This window comes from Acanthopagrus latus, chromosome 6, assembly GCF_904848185.1.
Source record: "Acanthopagrus latus isolate v.2019 chromosome 6, fAcaLat1.1, whole genome shotgun sequence".
Taxonomy (NCBI): domain Eukaryota; kingdom Metazoa; phylum Chordata; class Actinopteri; order Spariformes; family Sparidae; genus Acanthopagrus; species Acanthopagrus latus.
The window spans coordinates 5903478-5925237 of NC_051044.1; the positions used below are offsets into that span (position 1 = coordinate 5903478).

Below are 21760 nucleotides of genomic sequence, written 5' to 3' on the forward strand. Positions count from 1 at the left end.
AAGCTACTTTATTTTGTTATAATCTGTGTATAATCACCTTAAACTGAGAATTGTGTTTTGTTACTTTATATTGAGCCTTTTCTAGGGAGAATATTCCCATCTATGTTTTCTACCAGTCCAGTTATTTCTAAGTGCTGTATCGTAGGCAGCTGGACTTTTTACAGTCGTTTCATGGAAGAGAGCTGAAACATCTCCAAGAAGCTGAAACACGTCCAGTTGTCTATTAGAATCACCCTCACCTGGACGACTTCATCAACATCATCATGTTTCTTTTATTTCTTCTTATTGTACATCCTGAATATGAAGTTGTCAACATTCTGAATGTTACATTTCCTCTCTGCCTCTCAATCCTGCACACTGGACCTTTAAAATATGCTTCATCAATCACGTGCTGCCTCTCACCTGCCACACGTGGCGCTGTTCCTCCAGACTCACCTGCGAGGCAAAACTCAGGACACAGAGATGCCGACCACTATCTTGTTGTTGATCTGCGCATGCGCGCGTCACCCTTGCCCAAACCACTACAACGACGCTGTGACAACTGAAAAAGTTAATTTTGTGAATGGAAGTGTGGCTCACAACTCCTGCTGCACCCCGAGGATTAGTGACATTTAACGGGCGTCCGAACACCAGACTCGGGTCTGGAAACAAGTGATTTAAGGAGCGTTGCTGCCTCAGAGGATTATGGTCGTCGGAGGAGGACGCGGATAACGTGAGTGTCATTATGATCAGTTAGAAAGCGAAAACTGTCAGGGAGGCTTGTTCACATGACGGGACGGCGTTTCCTCAATCTGTGTGGTCCAAAAGAAAAACTACAAACGCTGAAAATGTAAAGTTAACATCGGCTAGTGAAGACAGTCTTGCACAGCTAACAGTAGCTAGCTAACAGTTAGCCAAAAAGATTTCGATTTAAATACTTTTTCAAAAACGTGTTGTTGATATATTCACTGTTGGCCGTTTCGTGAACTGTTTTGTGTCTGATAGTTTTTCGGGCAGTTAATGTTAATACGCAACATGTCTAAGCTTTATTTTTTGAAAAAGCATTAAAATGTCAGATTTTTGAATGGAGTTTGGTTTGTGCGACCCTGGCGCCGAGAATAAGTGCGAGTCTTGCTCTCACTTTCACTTCCTCGTAACGATCACGGGAACTGAGTAGAAATAAGAAGAAATGCAAGTCAAACTTTTAATATTTACAACACTAATGAGTTAACAATGCAAACTCAGAAATATTCATTATTTCTGTAAGTGAACAAATGAGCTGTTCTCAGAGGAAAATAAGGTCCCAGAACACTGTTTGAAGACAGAAAGGTGGCAGGGTCCGCCACATATAAACAAAGTAAAACAGTATGAAATTGTTTTGTCCTTTAAGTTTGTTTATTCCGTTTGTTAGGCACACGTTTTTCCTAATTTACATATTGCACCTTTAAACCTTACAAGTCCCACACAGTCTTTAAACAGATTTTAACTGGTGTTGTGTGAAAGTTCAGGATATTTAAATGTTCAGCACAAAATAATCATGGTAGTGTTTATTCCTTAACCTTCATATTTATCAAATGAGATATCAGAAAATAGTGAAACACGCAGTACAACATAGAAAGATGATTTTTTTTTTTTCCAGGATACAAAGAGCTGATATTTATTTTATTAACAAAATAACATTAAAGAGTGAAAAATAAGATTAATGTGATTTGTTTTTATTTGATAAGTGACTTTATTTGCCACTTAATTAACTTAATTAATTAATAGTTGCAGCACTACAGTGGTAATAGTTTGAGAAGTGAAGTCATGAATTTTGATAAACATCTTTGATTGTAAATGTAGAAATTGTGCAGCAGTACAGATGATGATCACTGCTGACGACTGTATGTCAGTGTTTGTTTGTGTGTTGTGTACAGGACAGAGTGAACCAGCAACACACACACACACACACACACACACACACACACACACACACACGGAGGCAGCCATGTGGTGGTTCCAGCAGGGTCTGTGCTTCCTGCCTGCAGCGCTGGTCGTCTGGACGGCGGCGTCCTTCGTCTTTGCTTACATCACAGCGGTGGTGCTGAAACATGTGGACCCTCTGGTGCCTTACATCAGGTCTGGAATCACACATTTGGTCCATGATTTCAGATAACTAAAGCATTCCTCTTATTTATAGGCTGTATGTATTTGAACAGTGATGCCAACACATGATTTTCCCAGAGCTTATATATTTTACCTAAACCTTCTTTTGTATTTAACAAACAAAACAAACTTCTCTTTAATGGAGGTTGTTGTGTGTTGCAGCGACACAGGAACGATGGCACCGGAGCGGTGTGTGTTCGGCATCATGCTGGATGTGTCGGCCTTCTTAGGTAACACAGACACAACGCCATCGTTTATATGGTTGCTGAACTTCGAGTATTTCGGCTGATGTCTTGGTGTGTTCGTGCGTCTGCAGGTATGGCCACGGTGTACGTGCGTTACAAACAGGTGGAGGCTCTGACAGGTGAGGCCGAGATCAAGCTCAACAGACTGAACCGCTTCGGGCTGCTGCTCGGCCTCATCAGCTCCTTCGGGATGTGCGTGGTCGCCAACTTCCAGGTGAGTGCTGCTGGTCCCGGATCAGTTCACAGCTGTGGTGTGTGTGTGTGTTTGTGAAGTGTCGAACATGTCTGCAGTGAATCTGTGTGTGTGTGTGTGTGTAAGCGCAGAAGACCACGCTGTTCTCCATGCACCTGGTGGGGGCGGTGCTGACCTTCGGGGTCGGGGCGCTCTACATCCTGGTTCAGACGCTGCTCTCGCTCAAGATGCAGCCTCACATCCACAGCAAGAGCATCTACCTGGCTCGCCTCGGCATCGGAGTCTGGACGCTGTGCAGCATCATCAGCAGTATCCTTAACCACGGTGACAGCTGGACACATGCTGCAGTCAGTGAGGGAACGTAACATTTACATTTACTCAAGTCTTGTACTTTTTGAGGTACTTTACTTGATAATTTACATTTTCTGCTACTCTCTGCTTCAACCCCACTACAGAGTTTGAGGCAATCTTTGTACTTTCACTCCACTTTATTTATTTGATAACCTTAATTACTAATTACTTTACACATTGCATGCTGCATAAAAGCCAAAGTACTGTGTTTTTCAATTAATTTATCTTATTGGCAATCAGATTACAAAACAAAAAACAACAAGTATTGAATTTTGCTGGACGTTTACCGCACATTTAATATCTTATAATTTGAAGACTTTTACTCAAGTATTATTCGTATGAGTGACTTTAACGCTTTCCAAACTAATACTTTAACACGGTATCTTTACTTTTACTTGAGTACGACTTTTGGGAACATGAAAAATTCCAACCTCCAACTAGAAAAAGTTCCATGAAATGCCGCCCAATGTTCCCGATGGGGCAAATCCATATTCAACCTCAGAAGGAACTGTTGCCTGTTCCTCCTCTGTTAAAAGGCTGCTAGTTTTAACCATGTGAACATTCGTTAAAGGAACAACCGTTTGACATGTGTTTGTTCTCGCTAGCCGTCTCTTGCGGCTGGAACAGTTTGAAGTGGAAGTTGGAGATTTCACCTGGGAAATTCTGACATCCAGCTTTCACGTGAAAGCATCACGAGAGTCAGAAACAGGAACTGGAGCCTCCTGTTGTCTGGACTTTAAAGATCCTCTGACTTTGGTTGTAGGTTCCACCATGTTTTCTTTTACAAACCAGAATGTTTAGTTTATATGTCACATCGGGACGGTTGTTGTCAGTGCAGTTCAGCTGTGGGACAGACGATAACAGATTGAGCTGTGCTACAATTGATTTTCTTTCCCATTTAAACATCAATATTGTTGAATTTATGGAAGGACTCTCCTTGCAGCCGGAGGTGGACAGATTGATGGAGAGGCATATTAACTCCTGTACAGGAACTTATTGACCAGGTACTTAACATTCAGTCGATGTCACGGGTTCTACCTTTGTTTCCACTGTTCACCGCCACCTCTAAAGATCAGTCATTGGAACTGAATCAGGGCATCGCACAGGAGATGATTCTAACAACGGCTCATTTACAACACAGCAAACACCACATGAATGAGCCATAGAGGATGATTTAAATTCAGGTTACAGGGATTCTTCTTCAGGACAGGTCGGCTGCTGGTCCTACTGCTCAACACCCGCAAATCACGTGATGTTATTTTGAAGATATCAATCAAAATAGAGTGAACTCCCCAACAATGTGCACATGGAGTATAATGACCAATAACAGACATCCATGTATGATATCAGCTGTGTATTGTAACACACTCTCCTCGCAGTTAAGAGCTGTGATCCTTGACAGCCTCCTGTCAGTGTTCATATCTTCAGTCATCATGTACAGCAGCCTGTGGGGAGTGGACGTTCCTCACAAGCTGCACTGGATTCCTGGAGAGACGGTTGGTGTTCCGTCTGTCTGTCTGTCTGTCTGTCTGTGTTGTTTATGTTCTTTGCATCAGTTCATCAGGATTAAGATTCGTCTTTTTATCTTTTTTCAGGGCTACACGGCTCACATGATCAGCACTGTGTCTGAGTGGTCTCTGGCCATCTCCTTCATCAGCTTCTTCCTCACCTACATCAGAGATTTCCAGGTAGTCCATCTCATATTTTCACCCACACAGCCGCTGTTGAAGGTTTCGTCCGTTTTAGCTTGTTTGGTATATTAATGTTACGGCACGACTAAATATCTGACCCACAGGAATCATCAACACTGGAGAGAAGACGTCAGATCAGGAGTTTTATCTATATTTGTCGAGTATAGACATAATGTAGGTGTGAGTTAATGATTTTAAGGATAGTTTTGGGAACGGATTCCTTTCAGAGAGTTAGATCAAAACTACATCCATGTCAACAAAGTAAAGCTAAATGTATTATACATATTTATTTAAAGGCACACCCATAACAAAATAACTGTTTTAAGACATATAAGATGAGAATTAATTAGATATGATTATGTAGTATGTAGTGGCCACAGCAGTTAAGTGCAGAACTGTGAGGTAATTGTGGTTTTGTGATTACAATATTTCACATACGGGCCCAAAAAATGATGAATGCAATTTGTGAGTGTCACAAATACCTTTTGTAAAATTGTATTCTTGCAGTTAAATACATTTAGGAACTTCTAAAAAAAGCAGTGAGATTAAACTCCCGTATGTGTAACTTTTGGTGTCGTTTCTTTCTTTTCTCTGTAGAAAATTAACCTGCGAGCAGAAGCCGTTGTGCAGAGCAGCCACCTGTACGACTGGGCTCACGCAGGCGTCGCAGCGTCACAAAACCGCAGACGTGAAGCCTCCGAGTCGTCTCCACTGCTGGCGGGAGGAACGTGACCAGATGCAGAAGGTCCCACTAAAGCTGCTTTTACAACAGTTTTTAACGTTTTCTAATCGCTTTTTATCACGGCTGTCTTAAAGCCGGTGTGGTGGCGGCTTTTTGAAGGACCGGTGCGCACAAACATATTCTCTCCTCCCTGCAGTGTATCGGGATGGAGACAGAAATATCAAGACATGTACACGTAACACCAAAAAAAAAAAAGAGATAATTCAAGGGGGGAGATATTTTTAAATTCAAATATGAAGCTTTGCACTTTTATCCTCAAACTGCGTCAGTAACGTTCAGCGCTGCACTTTATATCATTTACACCTGATATCACATTTTAAATTGCTGCACTGTGATTTACTTTCAGTTTTAAATTCCTCCACAAGTCTGTGAAGCCAACAGGGATCATATGGTTAAAAAATAAATAAATAATAATAATTAAAATTATTAAACTTTGAGGGGAAACTTGTTTGTAGGATCAGCTGAGTTTCCTGTCAGTGAAGGACTGTTTGTATTGTCACTATTATTCTGACTTCAGTCTCCTTCAGTATCTGCTGTCCATTAACTGAGAACATGTAAACAAACAAACATTTTTAATCGGATCCAAACCTGCTTAACTTCTAACCCAAAGTTGTTTCTGTACATTGTTTACATTATTCATGTTTGGACTAATAAAGATTTATTTCTTGTTTGTTTAAAATTAATATTCATGATATTTAAATAATTCAGTGCACTTATCTAGACTCGAGGGTGGAACATTTAGTAGCTCAAGATTTTAGCAGGAGTTTGAGATAAAGGAGAGTAAAAGGTAAATATTGGAGAACCAATGATCAGGTGGACACATCGTGACTGTAATACACCGAAACTGTTGCTGGGTGAGTAACTTTAAAATGAACTTTAGTCTTAGATGTTTTCAGTTTGTTGACATAAACATCAGCTTTGATTTAAAAAATAACCATATTCATCTAAATTTTGTCATATTTAGGCTTCAATAAAAGTCTGATCTGAGTTCAGATTTTCTTGCCACTCCAACCGGTGGAGATTCTTCACTTTTGTCATCCACTGTTCTCAGATCTGCTGCCGGTGGTTCTGACCTGAAACAACCTTAATTAACACACATTCTGATCTGTATGTGACAGGAATGTTAAATTACCAAAGCGTTCATCCTCCCCTGATGTCAAATCAACTTCATCTTGAGAGGTAATCATGACTTAAAAAAAAAATACTGGAGGTCAAATTGATTAAGGCCTGATAATTAGAAAAATGTATTTACTTTTTAAGGCCCTGCAGGTGCCTTGTAGCAGGACGTTGTATCAGACTGAGTTCACTTTAACTTATAAACATTGTCAGTACACAGTCAGAGGGGCGACTTCATGTTGTCTTTGACATGTCAGAATATATGGGTTAACTTTCTGCACGATTTATTAACTGGAGCAAATAACAGTTTTTCTCTCTCTGGTCATATTTAAAACCATCTGATCAGTAAAAAAACAAACAGTTCAACACTAACAAATGATCCTCATCGTCCACCGCTCTGTTTCATGGCACTAAAACACCAAAAACAAATCCCACACAGATGGAAGCATTTAACATGACAAGCTTTATTGTCTCATAAAACTGACATTTCTATGCAAAGCGAACGTTTTTAAAAGATTCACTCCCTCGTTCTAGTCTAGCGCTCCCAACTGTTGACAGTGTTTGGGAGGCAGAGCGTCTGTTAAACACTGAGATTCAACCGGCATCTACTTTGGCAAACTGATTTAACATTTTAACGACCCACTGAAACCCTGATTACACACAACGTATCTCCTCCACTGTGATGTTCACCTGTGTACTGATCAAAGCATAATAATAACATTACAACACATTATTATTAAAATTAATGGCTTGAACGTATATATACATACAATCATAATAAATAACAACACTGAAGTTAGAGAAGCAGCTTTGTCTGTTTAAATGAGTAAAATCACAATTAAAAAGTAAATCTGATCCTGATGAACGACATGAAGGATGTGTGTTAGGTCAGAGAAGTAAAAGATTTAAGTGTTAAAGGGCCAGTTCACCAAATTACAAAAATACATTTTCTCTTCTCCTTCCCAAGTATGATCTCTCCAATCGGATACTTTTAGGTTTATGAGTTGAGGATTTGAGATTTGCTCATGTTTTACAAACTTTTTTAAATTCACCCGTTGAAAAACGTTTCCAAGATTGCAGTTTTTAAGTCGTGAGAGTTTCAATTTCAACATAATTTAGATATTTTTTTTGTTGGAACAAGCTACAAAACATTTACTCAAGGTTTAATCTCCAAACATCAAACTGTACCCAAGTCAAGTTAAAGCCAAAAATACATTGTGCTTTCTCAGCATTAGCAGAGAACTTGAGTCCTGGAGATAAATTTACAGAAAATAATGAAAGTTTAAATCACAGTGTACATCATAAAAACGTATGTCCTGATGAGAACTGTCAATAGTAGGTTCTAGATCAAGGCTGCAACTAACAGTTATTTGCCATATAACTTATCTGCCAATGATTTTCATGATACATCATTTAGTCTTTAAAATACCAAAAGAAACTGTAAAAAATTCTCTGCATAACTTCCAAGAGCTCAAAGTGACGTCTCTAAATTATACCTCACATTTAACGAAGCTGACACCAGGAAATGTTAAATGTTTTTGCTTGAAAATGGCTGAGGGGATGAAGTGATTATCAAAACATTGTTCGCAATTCATTCTCTTTATAGATACAACCTCAGACAAGCTGTTATTTGTGTAAATTGGTTGAACTGGCCCTTTAATGTCAAGAAAAAAAGCAGATGAGGAGCAGAAGGTGAAGCTGCAGGCGTGTCTCACACCTTCAGGAGGTAGTGAACATCCACAGCAAGAACCAACACCAAAATGATTTAAATCCCTAAAAGGCTCCCAGAATGCAGTGCAGAAAGAATTGGTTACAAGTTGAATGAATGCAAGATGAGAATGAACCTTGAATCATAACATCAAGACCTGCAGGTGCCCTGATAATCTGACTGAATGTCCACTTTACTCTGTCTGATATCATGTTAATGTTAGCTTTGTTCTGTTTTGGGGGGTTTTTGTTCCAAAGAATTCGGAGTGGCCGATTGATCCAGTCAACATCGTCTCCATCAGACACAGAAGCTGCAGTTTGTCAGAGCAGTTTACTTAAAGCTGATTTAAGAATTGTGGCGATTTAAGACTTATTTCTATCAACCTGTACACCTACAAACGTTTCATCCATAGTAAAGACCCGATTCTTTATCCAACCTACGAAGCTCCGACTGACTGCTAACAGAGGAATACAGGCATCATTCACCATGGATCAGTGATCTGGCACCAGGATAATCAACAGTGTTTCACTACCTTCTGAAAGAGAAACACACCCAACGAATTCAAGCGAGATTATTTTTAATAGCTAGAGATCTGCCTGAAGCTATGGCACGAGCACATCCAGCACATCTGAGAGCTGCAGAGAGTTTAGAGACTGATGATGCTGTTTTACAACATGTCGAAAAGTCATTTATCAATCCTCTGACCTCGACCCCTGAAGTCATGTGTGCAGTGGTTTCCAGTTCTCTGAGGACACTGAGAGGAGTATCAAACCAGTGCGGCGTCAGAACAAAGATCCGAGGGTTTAAGGCATCAGTGGACGGGACCACAGAAAGGCCAACGAGCTCTGAAAAACGCCTCAAAAGGGAAGTCAAACATTCACAGCCGCTCTGCATGTCACAGTCCTGAACTCCTTTGCTGAGGGTTAGAAGGCCGATCCGTCACAGATGATGTTCTGGCCTCGGCCCGGGAACAGCTCCATCTGCCAGTACCGAGGGTCAGCGTACACTGCACGGGTCAAAGGGAGCAACCATCAGCTGAGTTGTAGTGTCAAATGAAAAGTGTTAAAACAGGTGTGCAGGTGTGTTACCCATGTCTCCAGGTGTCAGCCACAGGTTGAAGGAGCTGCAGTGTTTCTGACAACGTTGGACGGGCAGAACTCGCACTGTTGGCAGACCCTCGCCCACCACCAGCCAGCCAAACACCCCGACACCCTGAAACACAGACGACGACGATTGTTAGCTTCTGAAACCACGTAAGCTAACAACTGCACCTATTCAGCTTTCAACCAGTCTGCACTAACAGCAACACAGTTTCCCAGTTGGTCCTCTGACCTGTCAATGTGAGGACATCTGGACAAGAGAACTCACCTTGCTCTGGGAGTTTGTGCTGTGAGTGACGAGGCAGCGCTGCACAATGGTCCCAGCACTGTCCAGCAGGGGGCAGAGCTCAGCCTTCGGGAAGAGCCACCGCAACACCTTCTCCCTGGTCCCTGAGCTGAACCTCCTGCAACGTAACACCCAATCACCGGTCACAATCAGTCCCACACAGTCCATGTACCGAGGTTTTAGGGATGTACTTTGAACAGGAATGTGTACCAGAGCAGAGTGAAGTTGGCGGGTCCTTGTGGGAGTCCGAGGTTGTGGTTCTGCAGACCGTCGTCCTCCTCCAGCAGGATGGACATGGAGCCTGAATGTGCCAGGTAAAGCTCCTCAAGCTGCTGCCGCTGCACGCTGAGGGACTCTCCACCCTGCACAGACCAGCAAGAACAAACAGAAATCAGCATGAACACAGAGAGAATGACTCAACAGAAGGCCGACCCTGTCTGTGTTGACCTCTGACCTTCAGCAGGACGAGCTGTGGGCCCCGTCGCAGAGTCACGGTCCCTCTGAGGCTCTCGGGGACTTCTAGCACCGAAGAGATCTCTGCACATCCCGAACAGTTGACCAGGTTCTGCCTGAGAGAGCCGGCACTCCACCATTCATGGAAACCTGTGCAGCGCACACACATTTTCTGTCTGATTTTCTGTCTGAATTTTTAACAGTTGATGTTTCAGGTGAAGATATTGATCTTGCTTAGAGACTTTGACAATGTGTGTTACACTTCAGTAATGTTTTCATCCTTTAGATACCCGCTGATTTCTCATTAGTGAAAATCTGTGTGTGTTTGTGACATAAATCTGAAACTGAAAGACAGACAGTGTTCATTCTTCAGACCTTGTAGGTTGTACTTCTTGGCGATGGGCAGTGACAGCAGGCGGACGTGGCTGAGAGGGGACGACCAGTTGTAACAGCCCAGGTTGACCAGACCCAGCTGAGGGGCGCTCTGAGGGTACGTGAAGGCCAGCACCGCCAACAACAGGAAGCCAACCGCCACCACAAACTGTAGAGACAACAGGAACATTACCAACACTGAGAGCTGCGTCCTCCCTCACACACAGAATAAAACCTTTGCTCTCTAAACAGTATACAACAGCAAAGTCATTTATTTTACAGCAAATTATTTTATAGATATTACATTTCTTCAACAGTTGGATCTTATGAGGCATAAGCAGTCAGATTTTAGATAAATCAAGCGGATATCTTAAGTGTGTATTTCTTTAGTGTGACAGTTTTCTTGCTGTGCAGGTCTATAAACCAAAATAAAAACAGAATTTCCACAGTTTAAAGCACAAGAATTTAGGTGTAACCTTTATGGTGGCCCTGAGGAGTGGGAACTGTGGAGGCTCTCTCCTGGGCTCGTTGGTCTCCAGCACCTGCTTGATGAACTTCTCGATCTCCCTCTCCGACATGCCATAGCGGTAGCCGGACTGTCGGAGGATGTCGATGCTCTCGGACAGCTTGTCGTAGATACACGGCTCACTCATCGTCGTTCCCATGACGGCAGCTTGTTGGTCAAACACGTCGCTCTTCAGCTGGTGTGGGCTCCAGGAGCATGGTGTCACCTATGAGGTCATCTGAAACGTTAAACTGCCACGTCAGAATTTTGAAAACCAGCAAGCGATTATAAATTACATGAGCAAAAGTTTTGTCCAGGTGAGCTTCCTGACACCGCCACACACAAACCACATGGCCTATAGTGCTGTCTTACAGTCATAGCCTGATTTGCTTCAGTCAGACAAGTTTTAGCATTTGAATTTATTTCTGTCACAGCACCATTCAGATAAAAATAACATGGGAAGCTGTATTGACATTTTCTAAAATGCTTTAAAAATTGTTTTCTGTAACTGAATTATCAAAACTGTTTTTAGAAGAAAATAAAGGTCCCAAGAACACTGTTTGAAACCAGAAAGGTGGCAGGGTCCGCCACATATAAACAAAATAAAACGGTATGAAATTGTGTTGTCCTTTAAGGTCAGTTTGTATACTCACTGTACTCAATCATGAAAACAGTGTTTGTTAATTAAGTTTGTTAATACATTAAAAAAAATCTCTTCTGTTTAAAATGTATTTCCCAAAATTACATGTGCACTTTTAACTAACCTCGTCCTGGAGTGAACTGACTACAAACACAGTTTTTAAACAAGTAGGGCGAAGTAAACAAAGTCGACCTTGGCAGTGGACACAGCGGAGACAACATGGACTCTCTGGTGTCCTCAGAGAGACGACAACAACTCCCGTGTGTGCAGCCCGTATTAAGACAATAATAAGCGACTCTCAGGTGTCCACATGAAGACAATAACAAATCTTCAGGTGTCCCCTGAGAGACCAAAATAAACCTCTCGCGTCTCTAGTGGCATAGAGACAATACAAAAAAAAAACCATCCCATATGTCCACATACTGACAGTAAAGAGACACTCGTGTGTCTGACGAACTACTCTATACTCGTACTTCCTTAAGTAACAAAGTGGAAAGCTGGACACACGCCTAAAATCGTCAGCCACGTGTAATGTCGCAACAAACTCGGCAACAAAACAGGGAGATGTCACACTTAGAACTTTGTAAATCTCTAACGGTTACTGTTTTAACGTTAGCTTAGGCAGAAACTAACAGCAATACACTGACATGTTAGCTTGAGCTTGCTAGCTGCTACACTCAGTTAACGTCGTTTAAAGAAAACTGCAAAATAATTCAAGTCTCACCATAAGGTGACATCCACCGCTGTAACGGGGTCCCTTCTGTCTGACGTTAAGTTCCACACTAAATCTATACTTCAATTTAAAAAAATGGCTCGCTAGGTAATTAGCATGGCTACTAAGCACAGCCCCGGATAACGTCTCTTCTTCTTCTTCTTCTTCTTCTTCTTCGTCTTCTTCTTCTTCTATTCGCGAGTTACGAATTGGTGCATAACCGCCATCAACTGGTGAGAAATAAGTATGGCAGTTCAGGAAAATATTCAGAACATCAGAATCCATGTCAAGGATTTTCTCGAAAATAAAAAATGATGTCAGCATTTCTATTAACTTCATGAGACCTTGTTAAATCCTATAGCCGAACTCCAAATATCCCCTTTTTTATTATTATTATTATTATTATTTTTTTTAATATTTAGGGTAAATGTAGTCGTTTTTGTTATCCTTTGTGTGTGCTTAAGACTCACCAATTCCTTATATTTCACTGGATTGGGTGGAAATTTGACCCGAACATCCAAGAAACCAAAATCATTATTAAGCATACATATAAACAACAGACATATAAACAAATATAAGTAGAAATTCTATTATTTGATGTAAGTAATTTGAGTATTTGTTGTAAGTAATTTTAAAAAATGGTAAAAGATTGAGGTAAAAGTGGGGACTGGATTGAAAAGCTAAGGCACGGAAAAACCCCCTGTGGTTCAGGAATACCATACTACCGAGAAGGCGTCTAACCACATATTCACATGGATAAACCAGATTTCCAAGTAAAAGATAACTTTCAACCTTGTGAACTCACGTTTCATAAACTTCTAGCTGCAACCAATCAGAGAACAGAGAAATTCCATGGCCTCGCCCACACTGAACCAAAACAAGGCATATTAGCCAATGAGAGCGCAGTGTGGTGACAGGAAGTCCCGCCTCCTGGTTCCGTTCTTGTGCAACGCTGAAACAGCAGCGACACTGAGTTGCGTCAAGCTGCAGAGAGTCACAAGATGTACTTCCGGAAAGACTAAATTAAGTAAAATACTTTTAAAATACTAATGTCATATTGAGTAGAAAATGTACACGTCGTTTTGGTGCTTATCCCAAAACACATTCATGAGGAAATACAATTAAAAATGATGGACTTTTTCCTTTTAAGTCTAAAAATGTCACGCTCGACATTAACATATTTTATTTTGAAAGTCCCAATCGGAAGTGTTCGTTGTTAGCGTGTGTACCTTGGCCCTGACCCGTTCTGCTGTGTGTAGCTGACAGGCGGCAAGGGCTCTGAAACTGAACCAAACTTCACCAGCGTCGCACACATCTACAATTTAATCCTACATCACGAATCTTCTTCTACAGAAACCAGCCGGTCAAACTCTTTCAACCCGGTTTACACGGGTGTTGTTGGTTGCAGTCAGCGTGTTGTTGTTATCGGAGGTCAGTGGGTCTCCAGGTGAAACCAGCACGCCGTCCAGATGCTTTCCCCGACCAGGACCGTCTCCTCCCGGCTGTTCAGGCCCGGTTCGTGGGCCCCTCTCCGGCTGGGTTCTGACCTGAGAGCCGCCAGCACTCTGCAGAAAGGTACCAGTTAGTGGAGCTAGTCAGCCCGGTTATGTGGCGGAGAGCAGCTAGCATGAGGCTAATCCCAAAGTGACGCAGTTTAGTGTGGAGACGGGAAACTTCTCAGCAGCTGAGTGATGAAACGTTACACAATGAAGCGTGTGGACCTTTTATAACATTATGAAAGTGCAGGAATATTATAAAATCATTTCAGAAACTATAAGTATACAGAAACCAGATGACTGGAGAGAGTAGTCAACAATTTCACATGATTAATTGTGTATTTTATCAGGTTTGAAGTGACAAAATTCAATGTTCCCAGCACTGTTTAGCTTTATCTTTTTAATTTTATGTCATTACCTGGGTATAATGAGACATTGCGTAGAATTTAAATTCAATTTTAATACCATTTTTGAAAAATGTGTTTGTTTTCGCTAACCATTTCTTCTTTGTGTTTGAACTAATCTGAACTCAACAAGACATTTGAAAACGTTTGTTTGTTCAAATGTCTGTTTCTGTGAGATGTCATGCCTCTCCTGCTCACTATTCCTAAAGAACATCATTAATGGACCCTTTATATATCAGTAAATTATTATTTATTGAGTATATATTAAAAATAAACATACTCTGATGAATATAAAATATCGAAATTGAGCTCTTGTCCAAAAGTTTATCATCAAAACAACCAGATTGAAGAAGCAGAAACTCAGTAAGTGAAGGTCAAATGTATTGTTGTTTGCTTCATATATAGCAGATCTTTTCAGCTGGCAGCTGTGGGTCTAATGTGGCGCTTTCTCAAATTCATTCTTGCACTTGGATCATTCTCTGTTAGTCATTCCTTAATCACGTTTGTTACTAAGTACAAAATGCTCTTATTTCATTAAGCAGGTTTAACCCGGTCTTACTGAGCAGATACAATTAATGATTTTAACTGACAACCTGCTTAAAGGTGCATTGTCTGTCACTGTAGTTTTGTATATGCAATGTTTCCTTTTCAATTGTTAAGATTAATAAACAAAGCTGAGAAAAAAAATCAAAAGTCCATCGTTAAACCCACTTTGAGCTGTACGGGTCAGACACAGACAATGTAAAAGTCCAGCCCCTTGGCAATATTTCAAATCTGGCCCTTCTAAAAAAACAAAGTAGTTGAATAAGCCTGTAAGCAACTAATAAAAGAAGAAGAAACAGAGAATAATAACAGCACCATACAGTAATATTGAATATTGAAGCACAGTTGATTAATGGGAAGATTACTGAATTGAGTGCTTGTAAAGATCAGCCTAACAAGTAAGGATGCGTGTTGTTTTTGACTCAACAAAATAGATAAAACATGTACAAAAAGGTCACAATACCTCAAGCATACACACATGTCCTGTTACCACCATGACACCTCACACAATACCCAATTTTCAGAACTCATCAGTTTATGTACACAGCTCTACAGACATTGTTGTTGAATGACTCAGCAGATTCTGACCTGCCTGTCTCATAAGTCTGTCCCAGTGTTTTAGTCCAGAATCATTGAGATCTGATTAAACTCCAGCTGACTGTCTGTCTGTTGTCGTTTTGTGCTGCAGAGTTGATAAAGAAGCATGAGCTGGAGAAAGATGAGCCCCGCCCACTCTACATGGACTTCCAGGCCACCACACCCATGGTAACCATCACCCACCTTGTTGTCAAATTAAAATAATAATCTCAAACATTTTCATGTAAATAAATATCTGTTAAGTCACTGTCTATTGTGAATGAGGTAACATAATGATGATTGAGCCTGTGTCCCACTGATAAAAGCCATTTGCATTTGCCGTAATACAAAAGATGTACGCTGCGTGTTCCGGTGACTTTCCAGGAAATTATCACAGTTAGTTGAATTTGTGTCTCCTGTAGGACCCTCGGGTGCTGGACGCCATGTTGCCCTACCAGGTGAATTACTACGGTAACCCTCACTCCAGGACACACGCCTACGGGTGGGAGAGCGAGACCGCCATGGAGACGGCCAGGAAGGTAGAGAGACACGCAGTTTGTACAGAGAGAGAGAGGAAACAGTTTAGCAAAGTAAAATTGAACATATCACTATTTTCATTACAGTGCAGTAGTAATGTGTGTACGCCATTAGATGTACATTTTCTTCTAGGTAAATTCTGAATTTAAAACTAAAAACTACATTGTGAACCTTCTACAACCTTGCCCATCATTTAATTAAATCTGAGTTTGAGAGAGATACACTGACTGCGTGCCATCCCTTTTCTCTGAGCAGCAGGTGGCTGACCTGATTGGAGCAGATCCCAGAGAGATCATCTTCACCAGCGGCGCCACCGAGTCTAACAACATGGCCATCAAGGTTAGACGCTGCTCCTCCTCTTCATCACTTTCATGTAACATCCTCTCCATCACGCCTTCCCCTCCCCCATCTCTCACCACCACCTCCTCTCCGCCATGTGTCCTGGTGAATTTATGTGTTTTCTAGGGTCTTGAGGACAAAGTGAAGATAGTCGGTCACAATGGCTCTTTGGGCCGGCCTCTATCTTCTCTGAACGGTGTTTTTTTACTCTGTCCAGACATTTTGTTCATGATTGTTGAAAGAAAGGGGCAAATTAAGCTCTCAGAGCATCATCAGGCTTCTCCACTAAGGGGAAAATTGGTTTGCAGTAGGAAGATGCATTTTTACCATTAAATACTGTCTCATAACTGCAGTTTTGCGCTGATAAAAGTGGTTGGTGACAAACAGCTGCAGTATCTTAGTTTCTTCTCTTTTGAACTTCTCTAGCTCTCCATCCAAAGGTCAGCTTTTTATCATTTGCTTGAATTCCTGTGTTGCCGCTCTGCCAAGTTGAACTTGACATGAATATGTTGCTTAGATTTACTTCATTCATGGGAGCAAATGCAATAAAAATTAATCAGTTAAACTGCAAAATTGTTGCTTTAAATCCTGGTGTGACCAAAGCTTGAGAGCAGATCAAGAACAGAATGAGACTGCAGCAACAGTTTAACAGCCCTGAGTTGTGGTGTTAGTAGTGACCCTGCCTCTCTCTCCCCTGCAGGGTGTTGCCAGGTTCTACCAGACCAAGAAGCGTCATGTGATCACCACACAGACTGAACATAAGTGTGTTCTGGATTCGTGTCGAGTTCTGGAGGCTGAAGGATTCAAGATCACTTACCTGCCAGTCCAGACAAACGGACTGGTGGACCTGGAGGTACACATGCTGAACATACAGAGTGATGACACCAGAGACGGTTTAGAGTCAACATGTTCAGCTAGAGAAGTCAGTGTATTAAAACTGTACATCTGTGTGTATACAGCTGCTGGAGGCCTCCATCAGTCCGGACACCTCTATAGTGTCGGTGATGACCATCAACAACGAGATCGGAGTCAGACAGCCCATCAGAGAGATCGGTAACCATGGAAACATAAACATTTCACTCCACGCATAAAACAGAAATCAGATTTCTGAAACTTCCGCTTATAAAGTGTTTCATCATGTTATATAGAGCCTCCTCAGTGCTTCCCTGATTTTTAACTTTTCCTCTGATTTGAATCAACGCTATCATCAAAACTATTGATTAATCAATCCTTACTCTCCCTGTACACAGGACACATTTGTCGTTCCAAAGGAGTCTTCCTCCACACTGATGCCGCTCAGGCTGCAGGAAAGATTCCCATCGACGTTACCGACTGGAAGGTCGATCTGATGTCCATCAGCGGCCATAAGATCTATGGACCCAAAGGTTAGCCACAGCATTATTTTAGATATACTCTTAACTGCTAGCTAATTAGCGAAGGTCATGCTCTTCTGATACACCCGACAGTTCAAAGTTCTTTATGAAATTAGGCAAGTTTAAATTTGCTTGCCTCCGTTGGAATCTGAAATATTGAAACTGTTGAAATACAAATATTAGAAGAAACTGAAATAAGGGGTTAAAACTGAAGCAATGAAAGGAGTATCAGTTGAAAAGTGGCCTCACAACAGCCTGTTTTCATTAAACAGAAGGGGTTAAAGTCTTGATCTCTGTGGTACTCCACAGGTCATGTTGACTGACTTTACAATACTTGTATGTGTGTACAGGTGTGGGCGCTTTGTATGTGCGACGCCGTCCCAGAGTGCGTATGGAGCCACTGCAGAACGGAGGCGGGCAGGAGAGGGGGCTGCGTTCTGGCACTGTCCCCACCCCGCTGGCTGTCGGGCTGGGAGCCGCCTGCAGCATCGCCCAGCAGGAGATGGAGGTAAAAACAAATGCACCCGAACATACAGAAACTCAACAAATGTAACCAAACATCCTGAGACTTAATGTTCGTGTGTGTTTGTGTGTGTGTGTTCAGTATGATCATCAAAGAGTGTCCACACTGGCAAATCGTCTGGTCCAGAAGATCATGAATGGGCTTCCTGACGTCATCATGAACGGAGATCCACAGCAACGCTACCCTGGTACACACACACACACACACACAGGCAGAAGTGAAACTTGTGTACACTGTCACATGCCTGAATTTCAACCCACATGAACGTCAGTGAAAGTTGAAGTTCGATGTTTCTGTTGTTTGATGTCTGTATTACCTGACTTCTTTTGTGTCTTCAGGCTGTATCAACCTGTCCTTTGCCTATGTGGAGGGAGAGAGTCTGTTGATGGCGCTGAAGGATGTCGCTCTGTCATCTGGGAGGTCAGAGCAATGTTTTTGCAATTGGTTCCCCATTTTTGTTTGTATTATTCAGGTGACTGCTTATACATGTGTGCAGTTTGGATGATTGATTAACATTCTGCCTCCTGTGTTCACGCAGCGCTTGTACGTCCGCGTCTCTGGAGCCATCGTATGTCCTCAGAGCGATCGGAGCAGATGAAGACCTGGCTCACTCTTCCATCAGGTACAAATACTTAAATTCAGATCGTAATCCTGATAGTAACTGAGCTCACATTGTTGACTAAAATCAGGTGTATCTTTGTTCTTTTCTGTAGAATAACATTTCTTCAGCAGTATATTATAGTCGTGTTAATAGTCCTGAGTCTAATGTTCGTAGAGGCAGGATTATAATCAAATCTAAAATCATGTTCAAGTTTATTTGTGTTTTAATAAAAAAAGCTAAAATGTAATAACAGTTATGAAGAGTGTCCTGGTTGTGTGCATCACAGTGACAGGCTGAGCAGCCTCCTGCTCTCTGGTTTGACTTCTGTTAAATTATGCCTCGTTTAATCTAATCCTGTGTTTGTCTGTGTGTTAGGTTTGGTATTGGCAGGTTCACCACAGAGGAAGAAGTGGATTACACAGCAGATAAATGCATCCAGCAGGTCAGCAGACTGAGAGAGATGAGGTGAGTTCAGCGGGACTGATAATTCTGGTTCATTCCAACTTGGATTTTATTTTGGTAGTTTCATCCATAATTCCTGTCAATTACAGTAAGACCTTTATTACAGTACTCTCCCAAGGTAGTTTCTTAGGCTCAGCTTTGCCTGACTCCTTGTGTGTCTTGACCCGTCAGACTTCTTTCTAGTGATTTTGCCAGATCTCCAATATTTAGCAGAGTGTGAAGTAGGTAACGCCCAATAACCTGTCTCTCTCTCTCTCTCTCTCTCTCTTTATGTCTCTCTGTCAGTCCTCTGTGGGAGATGGTCCAGGAAGGCATCGACCTGAAGAGCATCAAGTGGACGCAGCACTAGACTCCTCCCACTTCCTATTTACTTCCTGGCTGACGACAACGATGACAAAGCATAGATGTATTATAGAACTAGATACCGGACCCAAAGAAGCCGCCTATTCAGTTCGCCTATTAGAATTGCTTGAAGATGTGCTAGATAAAAGTTTCTAGCGTCCAGGTTTACTTCCTGGTTATGCATCCCACTAAATATGCACAGCAGCGTTCCTCCCACTGGCCCTGTCCATTAGTTTTCACCCAGCCCATAGATTTTAAAGTTGTGATGACATCCACAGGTTAAAATCGATAATAGTCGCAATTGACCTTTTTTGCGGTTCCGAGCACTGCGATACTGCGAGCGGCCACTGGGCAAAATTGAAAACAAAGCTGAGAAGTGCGGCTGTATCCAGTTCTAAATAATACATCCATGTGATGAAGACAATGATGATGATATTTCCCAGGGAATTCTGGGAATAGACCAGCGTTTTCCTTCCCATATACAAACACGCACAAACTTCCTGTCCGACTTGAAGTCTGTTTGTAGATGTAGCTCTCCTCCTTTAGTTGCTCAGTGGGGAGATGTTGACCTCTGCTTGTTCTTTTTTATTATGTTGTACATCTGTAAGCTTCTACTGGCCAGCGAGTTGCTTCTGTGTCTGGAATGAAAAGTTGCCAGAGGCTGTGGTGCGTGTGTGGCTCCTGTATCATCGTTATCTCTGTCTGTTAACATGATAAGAGAACAGCCAGTCGCATGTAACCATGAAGTTGTTGATATATATATTTTTTTTTTTTACTGTGAAAACTGTGAGTCAATTAAATCACTGAGGCAGTGAAACGTGATTTACAGTGAGGTGAAATATGATGACACAATCACACAACTACAATAAAACAGGAAGCTGTTAAGAGTATCCAAATATATAATATCCAAATATTAAAAGTAAGAGCAAGGCTTGTCAGAATCCTTCAGAAATGATGATCCCAATTTTCCAGTGATCGGACAATACTTGTCATCTATCCCGGTTACCATGGCGACATAACCTGTTTAACAGTGAGCCAGTTTTGTGTGTTTAGACCAGAGATAGCTGACCAAACTGCTAATCTCGCTTCGTGCTACAGGCTCTGATCAATGTGTTATGCAACCAAGAGAGGCAACGACCCAAGTGAGAATAAACATCAGGGGAACAGTGGGCAGTCGATGGCAACTAAAGGCAGCAGAGTTAAATTCACAGAGTCGATTTGATGATTCACTTTTAGGTCTTTGAGTCAGATCGTTTCACTCGATGATTCACATCTTTTCTCCTGCTCTCTCTGTCTCTCTTAAAAGTCACTCTTGCACTTTTTCTCTCCTCCCACATCTGTTTTAAGTATTCAGTAAACAGCCGCATCATGTTAGTGTTAGCAGCCGCAGTTTGATTAATCTTGTTAAAATCTGGAACACTCTACAAGACTGAAGCCCTGATTTTACCACAAAGGAAGATTTTCAAGATGATGGAGCATAAAAATGGTTCAAATACCGACTGAGACACCAAGTGTCACACTTATATCATATAGATGTGTCTGAGGTTGCTGATGGGAATCAGAAGATGACATTAAAAATCTGAACACAAAGAAAAATTGCTGAGAAAAGTGCTGGGAAGAAACAACAGTTTTGAGGTTTTGCCAAAGATCTTTACGATGTTGCAGAGATTATTACTGAAGTCAATAAATGACACATTTCTATTACACCGGAAGTAACAAATAAGACTTTTTAACTGGCTTAGGTGATTTTCAAAGTCTTGTATTGTGTTCCTGGTTGTAGTCAACTGAGTTTATACAGGTCATATTTATTAGACTCTTGCGTCTACTGTCTTCTACTGTTACTCATCACCTACATTATGATCCAATAAAGTGTTGCTTAATGATTATGCAATACATTTTTGTTTTATCATTGTTTTATTGTAATAAGGCTTCATGGAGAAATATCACAGTATATATCTGTCTACGTCTCTATCTCACAATACAAAACAACAAATGCTACAATAGAAAAACAAAACCTTGTGTTTTACTATTATTGATACAGAAGTTATATCTAAAAAAAAAGAAAAAAAAAAAGCAGTTTCAATACTAGCGTCCACCGAACTCTAAGTGCATAAAAAAGAGAGGCACAGAAGCAATTACTTCTCCAATTGTTGTTTATACTATTTATCTTACATAACTTTTGGTAAATAACTAATATTAGTGCAGCAAGGGCATTTATATATTATTATGTAATACTAATATTTCTCAATTATAACTCAGTTTTATACTATTATTGTGAGTATTTTATGAAATGAAATTCATGAAATGAAGATAAACATTTAGACTG

The 21760-nt window shown here is 41.2% G+C and overlaps 3 protein-coding genes across 6 annotated transcripts; 2 read left to right on the forward strand and 1 right to left on the reverse strand.

Annotated features, from left to right (window-relative positions):
• Positions 1 to 466: 466 nt before the first annotated feature.
• Positions 467 to 10520, forward strand: dram2b (DNA-damage regulated autophagy modulator 2b). 3 transcript variants are annotated; one of them, XM_037102007.1, is made up of 9 exons: positions 467 to 712; positions 1896 to 2097; positions 2287 to 2354; positions 2441 to 2583; positions 2694 to 2871; positions 4327 to 4409; positions 4509 to 4601; positions 5202 to 5349; positions 10383 to 10520. In XM_037102007.1, the coding sequence occupies exons 2-8, from the start codon at positions 1967 to 1969 to the stop codon at positions 5334 to 5336; spliced, it is 831 nt and encodes a 276-aa protein (XP_036957902.1). In that variant the 5' UTR covers positions 467 to 712; positions 1896 to 1966; the 3' UTR covers positions 5337 to 5349; positions 10383 to 10520. The 3 variants fall into 3 exon arrangements, with proteins under 3 accessions (XP_036957902.1, XP_036957903.1, XP_036957901.1); XM_037102008.1 differs by lacking the exon at positions 10383 to 10520 and having other exon boundaries at positions 1872 to 2097; positions 5202 to 6029; XM_037102006.1 differs by lacking the exon at positions 10383 to 10520 and having other exon boundaries at positions 468 to 712; positions 5202 to 6029.
• c6h6orf89 (chromosome 6 C6orf89 homolog) lies at positions 6905 to 13065 on the reverse strand. Of its 2 annotated transcripts, XM_037102001.1 has the most exons (9): positions 13044 to 13065; positions 12251 to 12468; positions 10858 to 11112; positions 10385 to 10550; positions 10011 to 10159; positions 9767 to 9918; positions 9539 to 9674; positions 9259 to 9382; positions 6905 to 9176 (listed from the first exon to the last, which is right to left on the reverse strand). In XM_037102001.1, the coding sequence occupies exons 1-9, from the start codon at positions 13048 to 13050 to the stop codon at positions 9094 to 9096; spliced, it is 1290 nt and encodes a 429-aa protein (XP_036957896.1). In that variant the 5' UTR covers positions 13051 to 13065; the 3' UTR covers positions 6905 to 9093. The 2 variants fall into 2 exon arrangements, with proteins under 2 accessions (XP_036957896.1, XP_036957897.1); XM_037102002.1 differs by lacking the exon at positions 13044 to 13065 and having other exon boundaries at positions 10858 to 11124; positions 12251 to 12406.
• Positions 13066 to 13443: 378 nt separating this feature from the next.
• On the forward strand, positions 13444 to 21329 carry nfs1 (NFS1 cysteine desulfurase). Its single transcript, XM_037102000.1, has 13 exons — positions 13444 to 13813; positions 15370 to 15446; positions 15680 to 15796; positions 16050 to 16133; positions 16834 to 16986; positions 17093 to 17186; positions 17384 to 17518; positions 17857 to 18014; positions 18111 to 18216; positions 18368 to 18449; positions 18568 to 18651; positions 19006 to 19095; positions 19378 to 21329. The coding sequence occupies exons 1-13, from the start codon at positions 13708 to 13710 to the stop codon at positions 19439 to 19441; spliced, it is 1350 nt and encodes a 449-aa protein (XP_036957895.1). The 5' UTR covers positions 13444 to 13707; the 3' UTR covers positions 19442 to 21329.
• The last annotated feature ends 431 nt before the right edge of the window (positions 21330 to 21760 follow it).

Excerpts from the sequence above, each read along its gene's own strand:
- dram2b (XM_037102007.1), top strand. The coding sequence starts at position 1,967 with ATGTGGTGGTTCCAGCAGGGTCTGTGCTTCCTGCCTGCAGCGCTGGTC. Across the intron at positions 2,355-2,440 it reads GGATGTGTCGGCCTTCTTAG|GTATGGCCACGGTGTACGTG; the intron begins GTAACACAGACA and ends GTGCGTCTGCAG. Across the intron at positions 2,872-4,326 it reads GCTGTGCAGCATCATCAGCA|TGTTCATATCTTCAGTCATC; the intron begins GTATCCTTAACC and ends GCCTCCTGTCAG.
- c6h6orf89 (XM_037102001.1), bottom strand. Across the intron at positions 10,551-10,857 it reads TCCTCAGGGCCACCATAAAG|TTTGTGGTGGCGGTTGGCTT; the intron begins GTTACACCTAAA and ends TTGTCTCTACAG. Across the intron at positions 10,160-10,384 it reads CAAGAAGTACAACCTACAAG|GTTTCCATGAATGGTGGAGT; the intron begins GTCTGAAGAATG and ends TGCGCTGCACAG.
- nfs1 (XM_037102000.1), top strand. The coding sequence starts at position 13,708 with ATGCTTTCCCCGACCAGGACCGTCTCCTCCCGGCTGTTCAGGCCCGGT. Across the intron at positions 15,797-16,049 it reads CCATGGAGACGGCCAGGAAG|CAGGTGGCTGACCTGATTGG; the intron begins GTAGAGAGACAC and ends TTCTCTGAGCAG. Across the intron at positions 18,217-18,367 it reads TCCACAGCAACGCTACCCTG|GCTGTATCAACCTGTCCTTT; the intron begins GTACACACACAC and ends TTGTGTCTTCAG.